The sequence below is a fragment of the Solanum stenotomum genome, chromosome 10, assembly GCF_019186545.1.
Source record: "Solanum stenotomum isolate F172 chromosome 10, ASM1918654v1, whole genome shotgun sequence".
NCBI lineage: Eukaryota > Viridiplantae > Streptophyta > Magnoliopsida > Solanales > Solanaceae > Solanum > Solanum stenotomum.
In genome coordinates this window covers 32,468,589-32,480,466 of record NC_064291.1, presented here as the reverse complement: position 1 = coordinate 32,480,466, position 11,878 = coordinate 32,468,589, and the positions used below count along the sequence as shown (strand labels likewise).

The 11,878-nt window shown below is 39.1% G+C and overlaps 1 protein-coding gene across 1 annotated transcript; it reads right to left on the bottom strand.

Annotated features, from left to right (window-relative positions):
* Positions 1-9,113: 9,113 nt before the first annotated feature.
* LOC125842910 (uncharacterized) lies at positions 9,114-11,244 on the bottom strand. Its single transcript, XM_049522190.1, has 4 exons — positions 10,917-11,244; positions 10,626-10,775; positions 9,387-9,457; positions 9,114-9,203 (listed from the first exon to the last, which is right to left on the bottom strand). The coding sequence occupies exons 1-4, from the start codon at positions 11,242-11,244 to the stop codon at positions 9,114-9,116; spliced, it is 639 nt and encodes a 212-aa protein (XP_049378147.1).
* Between the last annotated feature and the right edge of the window lie 634 nt (positions 11,245-11,878).

Below are 11,878 nucleotides of genomic sequence, written 5' to 3'. Positions count from 1 at the left end.
TATTTAGTATTGAATTATGTTATTATGAAGATATTATATGTTTTCCATGGCTAACCCTAGTTAATTGATGAAATTGAAGTTATGTGGGTTTAGGCCATAAAATGTGAAATTGAAGACTTAGAGATGATATTCTAAAATTAATGATGTCTATAGTAATTGTTCAAGATTAAAATCAAGTAGACATGAATTGAATTAGATTATAGTATATATGTTGGATCATGACTAGTAAAGCTTGAAGTTGAACCTTTATGATGAATTACAACTAGAATCACTTGATATTGGAGATAGGTTGGGATAAGAGAGAGATGAAGGAGAAGGGCTGAGCCTGGTAATTTCTTTGTTGGAGACAGTGGCCGAGTAGAGGAGAGGGAGAGATAAGGTGATGGTTTATTTGGAAACTTCCCCACTCAAAAGAGATGGAAAAGAGGAGATTATATAATGATCCTTTAGGTTATTTATGTGTTATTTCCTTTTTACATCATTTAGAGCATTCTTATAGTGATCCTAAGTAACCTATGACTTCATGAGACTGATAGTTTGGTCACTTGGTTGTTTGTATAAATTCTATGTAACTTTTCATGTTTTGGAGCTTTTGAAACTTGAACGGTTGACTTCGGTCAAAAGTTCAGAAAGACTGTCCAAATGCAATTTTGAGGGTTTCATTAGCTTTGGAACATCGAGTTTGATTTATAAGTACTTTGGAATTTGACTTAAAATGAAGCTTGAATGTGAGACCCAGTTTTTCATTTACAAAGGGTTACTGCACTTGGTCATGTCATTCGTGTGGACCTCTGTGTGATCGCAAAAAGTAGTTGACATGTGTTGAGCGTGTTTGGTCTTCGCGGTCGCGGGAGTTGAACTTTGTGATCACGTAGGTCATTTGAATAGTGGTCTACGATCAATTCCCTAGACCTCGCATTCACGAAGAAGTAACATGTCTGGCCTTTAAAAGGCTAACCTGCGATCATCTTCTTCTTCGAAGTTCATAATTTCATATCTTGAATTACAAATCTCCACATCGGGTGAATTCAAATCATGAGTGTCTAGAAAGCTAGTGGGTTCGCGTTAGAGTGATTGGGGATTGTTGGGGACCTCTCATTTGAGGTAAATTATATCCCGAATGGGCATCCCAACCTTTTCTTTTCAACTTAATTTTCTATTTACATGCAGGTCGTTGATTCACTACTTTCTTAGCCCCAAATTATGATCAATTTCCGAACACAAGTTCGAGGAGCTTAACTGGACCATTTGACAGAGTCAAATCTGAGAATTTCAGTGCGAGTCCTACATTCCTATTTTGACTTGAATTTTGGTTCATCTTCGATTAATGTGTTTTTGGTGTCTAAATGATAGTGTTGATGTTGTGATCTTATTTTCAATAGTGTGGCAACGTTTAGTGGCCATATAAAAGGGAAAAAAAAATCTAAAAATGTGAATTATAAGCGTGCATAGTCTACTTTGAGAAAGGCTATACAATTCTGATTTTTAGATTGAGCTTGAAAATATAAATACATGTTGACTTGTGTGACTGGGTTGGGTACATAGTGGATCATGCTTAATTACTTAGAAATCACATTTCAAGTTTATTTCAGGATTATTGGCAAGTTGTTTTCGTTTATTTCGATCATCCTTTCCTTGTGGTATGTGTTGAGCTTGTTTTGAATATTGTTGGAAACATGTTTGGCCTTAGTTTTGGTATTGACTAGTGCTTGCCTAAGACTTGCTAATTTTACATTTTATAGGCCTATGTTTTGCTTTGACGTCATTTTGGATAACATATCTCCTTTTGGAATGATGTAGCAGACTTGGGTCTGGTAAAATGAACCTTAGATTAGGTGATAACTCAGCTTCAATGACCCTTGATCCATAAGTCCCTTTTCTACAGCCCTAGTGATACACGGTTGCACATCAGGCTTTGTTCGATGGTTTGGGATTCAATTCAATTCGAGCTGGGAGTATGGTATTAGTTACCTTGGTATGGACGTCGTTTCAACACGCTATTATAGTCATAGATTTAAGGTCTAGTCCTTGATCTTCTGCCGCAGTCCATGATTCAGGCTCTTTCACCTCTAGGTAGTTGATACCTATCAGCTTGATAATATTTGTTACTTTTAGAAGCCTATCCATGGGTCATTGGGTGGGCTACCCACTCTTTGGTTCCTTTGGAGTCCTATCTATGGTTCGAGGTTTGGGCTACGTACCCTTTGGGTTTTGATGATCTTATTGGTTACTTTTAGAGGCCATCTGTGGTTCAAGGTCCGGGCTACACACTCTCCGGCTCTTGACTTAGCGGGTTCAGTTCTTAGTAGATATAGCTATTCTATGTACCAATCAGGCTTTTGGGGGCCATTTAGATTCTTATTTAAACTTGAACATGAGTGTGTCTTCTAGGTTTATGGGTCTTGTAAGGTTTTAGTTCTCTAATTACTTCATATCAGTTCTTTTCTACACTCGTGTGCATTTATATTAGATTTCCAATTTTTGACCTCTTTTGTGTTTTAATTACTGCTTTTCATATTGACTTTACTTTTCTTGCTTAGTTGGGCTATGATGCCTATTGATTATATATTATTTTGGTACTCATGTTACACTATGCATCTATTTCGTGATGCAGGTCTGGACACCAACAATCAACCTTGAGTTTGAGCAAACAATTGTTGTATTCGGAGGCGAGGGTGAGCACATGGAATTTTGAGTCTTACTTGTCTCCATATGTATTTTTAACTAGTCTTTTGTATTTTGAGATAAGTCTATTGTTTTCATCCACTTTTAGGACTTGTAATTTTCTTATTTAGTAGCTTTATACTCGTGACTTCCAAGTTCTTGGAGGGATCTTTTGGATTTATGTATATTTATGTTGTGGTATCTCTTATTTCTCTTGTTAATTCTGTTAAATTGCTTATTCTTATTTCGTTTCTACCCTTATACCCATTATTTGACGTTCTGAGTCACAGAGTTGCTATGGCTCTGGTGAGCTTTAACATTGGTCTAGAGATTGTCCCCGACGTGGGATGATTGCGCCTGATCCACACCTAGCTAGGCTAGTGGCAGCAACCCCAACTAGGGGCGGTGCAACACCTCGGTCTTAGCAAGAGCTAATTTTAGAAAGGTCTAAATTGGAAAGAGTTAATTTGAAATTTTTGCAAGGTAGACTTCAATTGTGAGTTTAAGGCAACTTCAGCTGATTATAACTTTCAGTACAGGATGAGTTAGGTGGCCCATAAGGTATAAAATGAAAGATCGTTGAATCCTCTTTCCAACGCCACCGAGTTTGCTAAATTTTGAGTTTGGATGACGGAGATATGCCCATTTGAGTTCAACCTGTCTGATTAAGGAAATTCATCCGAATTAAGAAGGGGTATTTTTGTTTTTTCCATACTCCACTAGCCTAACTTGGTACTCATGTTACACTATGCATTTGTTTTGTGATGCAGGTATGGACACCAGCTATCAACGTTGAGTTTCATCCATCAATTGCTGTATTCGGAGGCAAGGTTACCACATTGAATTTTGAATCTTACTTGTCTCCATATGTATTTTTTAACTAGTATTTTGTATTTTGAGATAAGTCTATTGTTTTCATCCACTTTTGGGACATGTAATCTTTTTATTTAGTAACTTTGTACTCGTGACTTCCAAGTTCTCAAAGGGATCTTTTGGATTTATCTATATTTATGTTTTGGTTCCTTTTATTTCTCTTGTTAATTTTATTAAATTGCTTATTCTTATTTTGTTTCTACCCTTATACCAATTATTTGACGTTCTGAGTCACAGGGTTGCTATGGCTCTAGTGAGCTTTATCATTGGTCTAGAGATTGTCCTCGACGTGGGATGACTGCACCTGATCCACACCTAGCTAGGCTAGTGGCATAAACCCCAGCTAGAGGGAATAATTAAGTATTCCCAATAGTAATTGTTTTACATTTAAAATGAGAGGAAACTTTGATTTCCAAATGACTTTACAAGGAGTGTTGAGCACTATCTCTTTTAAGAGAACCCTTTTGAGTAATAATCTCAAAGTTTGAGGATAAGGAAATGTTTTTAAACATATGAGAATGAGTTATATTATTGGAAGCATTATTGAGCACCGATATGGGGACAAGTTCAGACAACTCAAAGTCCTCACAAACCATGTATGCCAACATGGGTAAAGGATCATATTTTAAAGATGATTCCTTGTTGCTTATTAGCCATAGCTTAGTGGATCCACATAGTTGAAGATGTCTTATACTTCAATAAGGTATATGACAGTTTTGGTAGCATAGGCGAGACACTGTATCATCATATAGCTCATTGTGATGGTTGTCGGTTAGAAAATCACCCAAATAATAGTAAAAGAGTTTATTATTGTATATTTAAATACATTGAGTTATCATCTACCGTTTTAAAAGCTTTCTTTATAATGCATATTTATTGTTGCTTTTATATTGAACTGAGTTGAGTAATGCTATGTTTGGGTATCTTTGAGTATTTTTGAGTACCTTTGAGTATCCTTGAGTTGAGTTGAGTTGAATTGAGATGAGCTGAGTATGTTCTTCCTTTTATTATTTCAAGCTTATGTTTGTGCTTTAGAATTTCTCTTGCATGCTCGTACATTTCATGTACTAACGCTATTTGGCCCGCATCTTTCGTAATGCAGATACAAGTAACCATGAGTTAGCTTTGGTGAGCCTCTTTGCTTCCGGAGGATTCCATTTACTTTTAAGTTTTGTTAGGATGTCGTGGGTCTTATCCCGATTTCCATCTTTGTCATTTAAAGGCTTCATAGATAGAATATAGTAGTTGAATAGTCTTTTTTTTCTCATTCCCTTGTTGATGTTTTAAAGACTGTGAGGTGAACACTTATGCTCATTTGAGTACACTGAATAAACTATTTTATTTATGATATCTTATGAGTTGAGCTTGTTTTGAGATTTCTATTATTGAGTAAGTTTTCCGATAGGTATTTTGCTAGGCCAAGGGTTCACTCATTGCCAACCATGGTTCTCGAGTGCAGTCACGTTCAGGGGTATGCTTGGGGCATGACAGGTGGTGCCCAAGGTAAGGAACGGTGAGTCGGTTATCAGGAAACATGGTGTGGACCCTGGGGAGGCAGTTCTAGAGATATGATTGATGCTCAAGGTAAAGGTGGAAAGGCCTATCTGTATGTAACTCTAGGGAGGGCGGAGCATGAGGCAGCAATAGTTGTTATAATATGTCATGCCTCGAGGCTACCCCTTGACGTAAGTCGAGACCTAGGATCACGAGTGACCCAAAGCTAACCCTGTGTCTGGCATATCATAAGCATACTGAAGATAACTTATAAAACAATACTATGCGGAAGCTAAAATAATAAGTAACTTGAAAAATGGGGAATACCCAACTAGTCTGAATGTGTAAACCATATTAGGAATTTAATTACAACTGAAAACTCACAATTGAAGCTGATTCTACTATTATGTCTGAAAAGCCTCTAACTGAGTTGAGTTGCTGGGATATTCTCCCTAGGTAACTCTAATAAAACTGAAATTGAAATTGAAAGACTAAAATTAATGCATGTATATTGTGCTCGGAATATGAGGATTCACCACTGACGCTGTTGAATACTAATCGAGAATCGATCTAAGTGTGGTCTGAATGCTGAGTACCTAAACCTACATCATGAAAGGATTTAGCATAGAGTATGCGCCAATACTTGGAATGTACTGAGCATCCATGATAGTTACTAAGCTGAACAAATCTATATACAAAAGCTAAACAAAACATAATTGAGCAATGACATAACTGAATTAGAATGTCAGTACTGAAACATAACTGAAAAGCTAAACTGAATGTAATGATCAAGTTCTAATCATGAAAATAACATGCTGAACTGAATACTAAAGTATGTACTGAAAACCTGGTCAAATGCTTTTAGAGTCTGACTGTGGGAGCTACTATTAACTGATATAAAACCATGCAAGCTAAACGTGGAGTATGATGTATACACTGCATCGAGAGGACCCAATATACCTTGCCAGAGGTATAAAGACATGACTGTCGTGATCACTAAATCTGATGCCCAATAGAGGGGACTTATAATCCTCTGGGGGCACGTAGTTCTGCGACTATGAGTGTACGCCGAACCGTAGGCCAACTCGATGCTAATTCTACTCCCAACTGAATATGTATATGATTGAAATATAACTAAAATACTGAGTAGCTCAAAATACTGACATGCTAACTGAAAATGCAACATTTATATACTGATATGTGACATTCGAAATCTAAAGCATGATTATCTATTTAACTGACCTAATAAGTGTAATACATGAACTAAGAGAATCTACACAAACTAGGTTTCTTAGTTTTATACAAGAAATTATACGAAGTCCCAAGAAAACATACTATTTCGATTTTGGATACTACAACAACTAAATCACAACAAATATCCTAGGATTTAGAAACCCTAGGTCTAAACAACATATGGAGAATCAAGGAAGTGACTGAATTCTAGGGACCTAGTGGATTAAAGCAACCTACTAGTGAAATCCCACATACCTGGTGACAAAATCTACGAAGAAATCCTTCGATTTCGGGGCTGAAACTTGAAGAAAACCTTCTGCTTGTTCTTGAGAGGCTGGTTAACTTTACTCGTCTTTTTGGCTCTAATTTCGATGAATTTAGGTGAATAAAGGTTTTGGTTAGGTTCTGACTAGATTATTAGGTATAAATTGAGTAAAATGACGTAGTTTAGGTGTAAAACGATGTTGTTTAAATGTTCAATGCATAGGGGAAAAAATAAAAATGACCTTGACTTAACAGCTGACGAGACCATCGACGATCCCTGACCGACGGACCATGGATTGATCGACGATCCGTCTTGGCAGAGCATCGGTTGGCCTCTGAGACTTAGTGATGGGGATCACGATCCACGGACCATGGACCATGGACCGTGGTACCACCTACGGTCCATAGGTCCTACCATTGGTCATGATTTTCCTGGGGTTCTGGGTGACCAACCACATACCATACCTATAGTCCGTGGCCAAAACCACGGGCTGCAGTTTGGACTCGGTCTGTGGCACCTGCAAGTTCTGATTTTTTTTTTTGCATCTTAGTCTTTTTTGAATCTGGGGTGTTACATTACCTCAACCACTAAGTACTAGAAACTGATATCTAACTGAACTGAGTTCCAAGAACATACAAATATGCTGAAATACAAGAATAACTGAGGGAACAAGATGTTGAGACTGAATTTACGCAAGTGTAAACTGAAAGACTGGAGAGGAACTATTACCTCAAACTGAAATAGAATCGGAAGGAATGAGGTGAGGATACTTGGACTTCATGGTTGCTTCTGCTTTCCAAGTAGCTCCCTCTACGGACCGACTCCTCCAGAAAACCTACACTGAAGCGACCTCTTTATTTCTCAATCTACGAAACTGTCGGTCAAGAGTCTCTATTGGCACCTCTTCATAAGTGAGACTATCCTTCACAACCACACTCTCTAATGGTACTTTTGATGCCGGATCACACACACACTTCTTCAACAAGGAAATGTGAAAGACTGGATGAACCGTTGCTAGTTCTGCTGTCAACTCTAACTCATAAGCCACATTACCAACCCTTTTTAGGATTTTGTAAGGACATGCATTGAGCTTCCCTTTCTTGCCAAATCTTATCGCCCCTTTCATAGGTGACACCTTTAGAAAGACCCAATCATCAATTTCAAACTCTAAGTCCTTTCTCCTCACATCTGCATAGGGATTATGATGACTCTGAGTTGTCTTAAGTCTATCCCTAATGTGCTGAACCTTTTCCATAGCTTCATGAACCGAATCTGGCCCTATCAAGGCTGCTTCACCTACTTCAAGCCAACCAATCGGGGACCTGCATCTACGCCCCTATAGTGCCTCATACGGGGCCATCTGAATACTGGAATGGAAGCTATTATTATAGGAAAACTCTATGAGAGGTAGGTGGTTATCCCAACCACCCTTGAAATCGATCACACAATATCTCAACATATCCTCTAAGGTCTGAATGGCACGCTCTGCCTGACCATCCGTCTATGGATGAAATGTTGTACTGAGATTTACCTAGGTACCAAGACATTTCTAAAACGATTTCCAGAAATGAGAGGTAAATTGAGGACCTCTATCTGAGATGATAGACAAGGGAACCCTATGCAACCTGACTATCTCATGGATGTAGAGTTCGGCGTAGTCCTCCGTTGAATCTGTAGTCTTGACAACAAAGAAGTGAGTGGACTTAGTAACTCTGTCCACTATCACCCAAATAGAGTCATGATGTCTTCGAGTAATGAAATCCATATTTATTACTTCCCACTTCCATGTAGGAATGTTTATCTCCTGAGTCATACCTCCTGGTTTCTGATGTTCTACCTTCACCTGTTGACAATTAGGACACTTAGCCACAAAGCCTGCTATGTCCCTCTTCATGTTGTTCCACCAAAAGACTTCCCGTAGATCACGGTACATCTTAGTGGCACCTGGATGAATGGAATACCTTGAGTTATAAGCTTCTATAAGGATTTGCTGCTTCAACTCACCCACATGAGGAACACATAAGTGACCCTGGTAATGAAGTACACCATATCCTCCTTGGGAGAAAACCTCAACTTTATACTGATGAACTGCACCTTTCAATTGAAGTAATATAGGATCACTATTCTATTTTTCCTTAACCCCTGCTATCAATGAGATTCTGATCCATTATGAACTATCACCGCACTATGTGATGTGTCTGTAAGGCAAATTCCTAAGCGAGCAAGTCGGTGAACATCTTTGGCTAGCTCTTTTCTTTCTTCCTCAACATGTGGTACACTACCCATAGACGACATGCTGAGAGCATCAGCCACTACATTGGCCTTACTCAGATGGTAAAGCACATTCATGTCATAGTCCTTGAGGAATTCAAGCCATCGCCTCTGATGAAGAATCAACTTTTGTGGGTGAACCCATACTTGAGGCTCTTATGATCTGTGAATACATCAACATGAATGCCATGCAATAGTGTCTCCAAATCTTTAGGGTAAATACTACGGCTGGAAGTTCGAGGTCATGAGTCGGGTAGTTCTTTTTCAGGAACCTTAAGCTGTCTAGAAGATGCTATGACCTTACCTCGTTGCATCAGCACACAACCTTGGATGCATCATAATAAATCACATAACCGTCTGAACCATCTGGTAGAGACAAGGCCGGAGCTGTAGTCAACCTAGTCTTCAGTTATAAGAAACATTTCTCACACTCATCTGACCACTGAAATTTGACCTTCTTCTAAGTCAACTTGGTAAATAGGGAAGCTATGGATGAAAATCCTTCAACAAATCTTTTGTAATAACCGGCCAAACCCAAGAAACTTCTGATGTATGTTGGAGAGGTGGGTCTGGGCCACTGCTGTACTGCCTCCAATTTCTTAGAATCCACTCGAATCCCTTCACTGGATAACACATGACCAAGGAAAGCAACATACTCTAACCAGAATTCACATTTGTTGAACTTAGCGAATAACTGGGGATGTTTGAGAGTTTGCAGAACAACTCTCAGATAAGTCGCATCCTCCTCCTCACTCCGAGAATAAATGAGGATATCATCAATAAAGACAATGAAAAAAAAGTTCAAATATTGTTTGTACACCCTATTTATTAAGTCTATGAAAGCTGCAGGAGCATTTGTTAGTCCAAAAGACATAACCACAAATTCATAATGACCATACCGAGTTCTAAAAGTTGTTTTCGAAATGTCACTATCTCTGACTCTGAGCTAATGATAGCCATATCTGAGATCTATCTTAGAAAAGTAACTAGTACGCTGAAGTTGGTCGAACAAGTTATCAATCCTGGGGATGGGATACTTATTCTTAATTGTGACTTTGTTCAACTATCAATAATCAATGCACATTCTGATAGAACTAACTATCCTTTTCACGAACAACGCATGCACCCCATGGAGAGATATTAGGACTGATGAAGCCCTTATTTAGAAGGTCTTTCAACTGCTATTTCAATTCCTTAAGCTCGGCTGGAGCCATTCTATAAGAAGGAATCAAAATGGGCTAGGTATCTGGGATGAGATCTATTCAGAAGTTGATTTCCCTTTCGGGAGAAATTCCAGTAAGATCTTCTAGGAACATTTCTGGAAACTCATTCACTATTGGGACTGACTCAAGAATTGGGGTTTTGGAGTTTGAATCCTTAACCCGAACAAGATGATAGACATACCCTTTGGAAATTATTTTTCTGGCCTTAAGGTAAGAGTTGAATCGACCCATAGGCACTGAACTACTACCCTTCCACTCTAAGACTGGCTCATTTGGAAACTGAAACCGAACGACCCTAGTTCTACAATCGACTGAGGCATAAAAGGAATGTAGCCAATCCATGCCTAGAATGATATCAAAATCTACAATTTCTAACTTTACAAGATCAACTGAGGTGACTTTCTAAGTGACCGTGATAGGGTAATTCATGTATACTCGTCTAACTATAACTGGGTCATTAACTGGAGTAGAGACTAAGAAGGGTTCTGAAAGAGTTTTTGGATTGACACCAAAGTTTACTGCTATATAGGGAGTTACAAAAGATATGGTAGCCCCTGGATCTAACAATGTATAAACATCTAAATAAAAGACTCGTAACGTACCAGTAACTATATCAGGAGAATCTTCATGGTCCTGGCTAGCCTGAAGAGCATACAACTTGTTCTGGCACTGACCGCCACTTGTACCAGATGAAGTACCTTGCTGCGTTGGATGACCTACTGGTGCTGTAGACTGAGCCGTATTGTTGTTGCCTACTTGCCCCTACCTGGAAGAAGGGCAATCCTTCAACCTATTGCCAGACTGACCACACCCAAAGCACCGTTCCTTGCCTACAAGACACTCTCCCGGATGGTTCTTACTACACTTTGGAAAAGTTGGGTAAGTCCTGTTACCTGAAGCATTCCTGTGAGACCTACAGCCTAATGCCCTACCTTTCTGATCCAATTGAAACCTAGAGGATGGGGCACTAGCTGATGAAGGTGCTGGGGATGTAGACCTCTGCTGAAACTGTGAGCAATTCCCATCGTCCGACTTTTGTTGTGAGTATTCATAGTTTCCTGTTATGGCCTTTTTATTATTCTTAGGCAATTCCCTAAGCTTATCTCCCTCAACCTGCTGAGCATGAGTCATTAGTCCGGAGATATACATATCCCCTAAAAGCATAGCATTCCTGTACTCAGTCTTCACCAGATCGAATACCCCAAACAAAAACTTACTCATTTGTGCCCTTGAATCAGCAACCATGTGTGGAGCATACCTGGATAGCAGGGTAAACTTAAGCCCATAATCTTAGACCGACATTGAACCCTGCTTCTAGTTCATAAACTCTTGTACCTTAGCTTCTCTCAGCTTTCTTAGGAAGAACTTGTCTAGGAAAGCTCCAATAAAACAATCCCAAGGAGCTGCATCTGCACCCCTATTTTCTTTCCACTGAGTGAACTAGATATGAGCCACATCCTTAAGTTGGTAGTATGCCAACTCAACACTCTCAGTTCCAGTCACTTGCATTACTCCAAGAATTTTCTTAACCTCATCAATGAAGTTCTGTGGGTCCTCACCAACCTTCGACCCTAGATACTCAAGTGGATTCATTCGAACAAAATCTCAAGCCCTAGCTCCAGCTGATCCCCCATTACTGTTAGTAAGAACTGTGGCTTGCTGATTGTTCTGATCTTCCACACATTGAGTTAAGAGCTGAATTCCCCTCTGAAATTCTACATTCGTAACCTTATGATTCGGGACTAGAGGAATTGTGTTAGCATTGCGTGTGTTAGCATTCCGTGCATTAGCTCTACGAGGAGGCATGATCTGAAACACATAACGATGAATTAGAAAGGAGAAATTGGATCATACC

Bases quoted from the DNA above. Each gene is read 5' to 3' on its own strand.
- LOC125842910 (XM_049522190.1), bottom strand. From the start codon at position 11,244: ATGAGTAAGTTTTTGTTTGGGGTATTCGATCTGGTGAAGACTGAGTAC. The intron at 10,776-10,916 runs GTAACAGGACTT...AGGGGCAAGTAG, and splicing joins GTCTCACAGGAATGCTTCAG to GCAACAACAATACGGCTCAG. The intron at 9,204-9,386 runs GTACAGCAGTGG...TTATAACTGAAG, and splicing joins ATTCTAAGAAATTGGAGGCA to ACTAGGTTGACTACAGCTCC.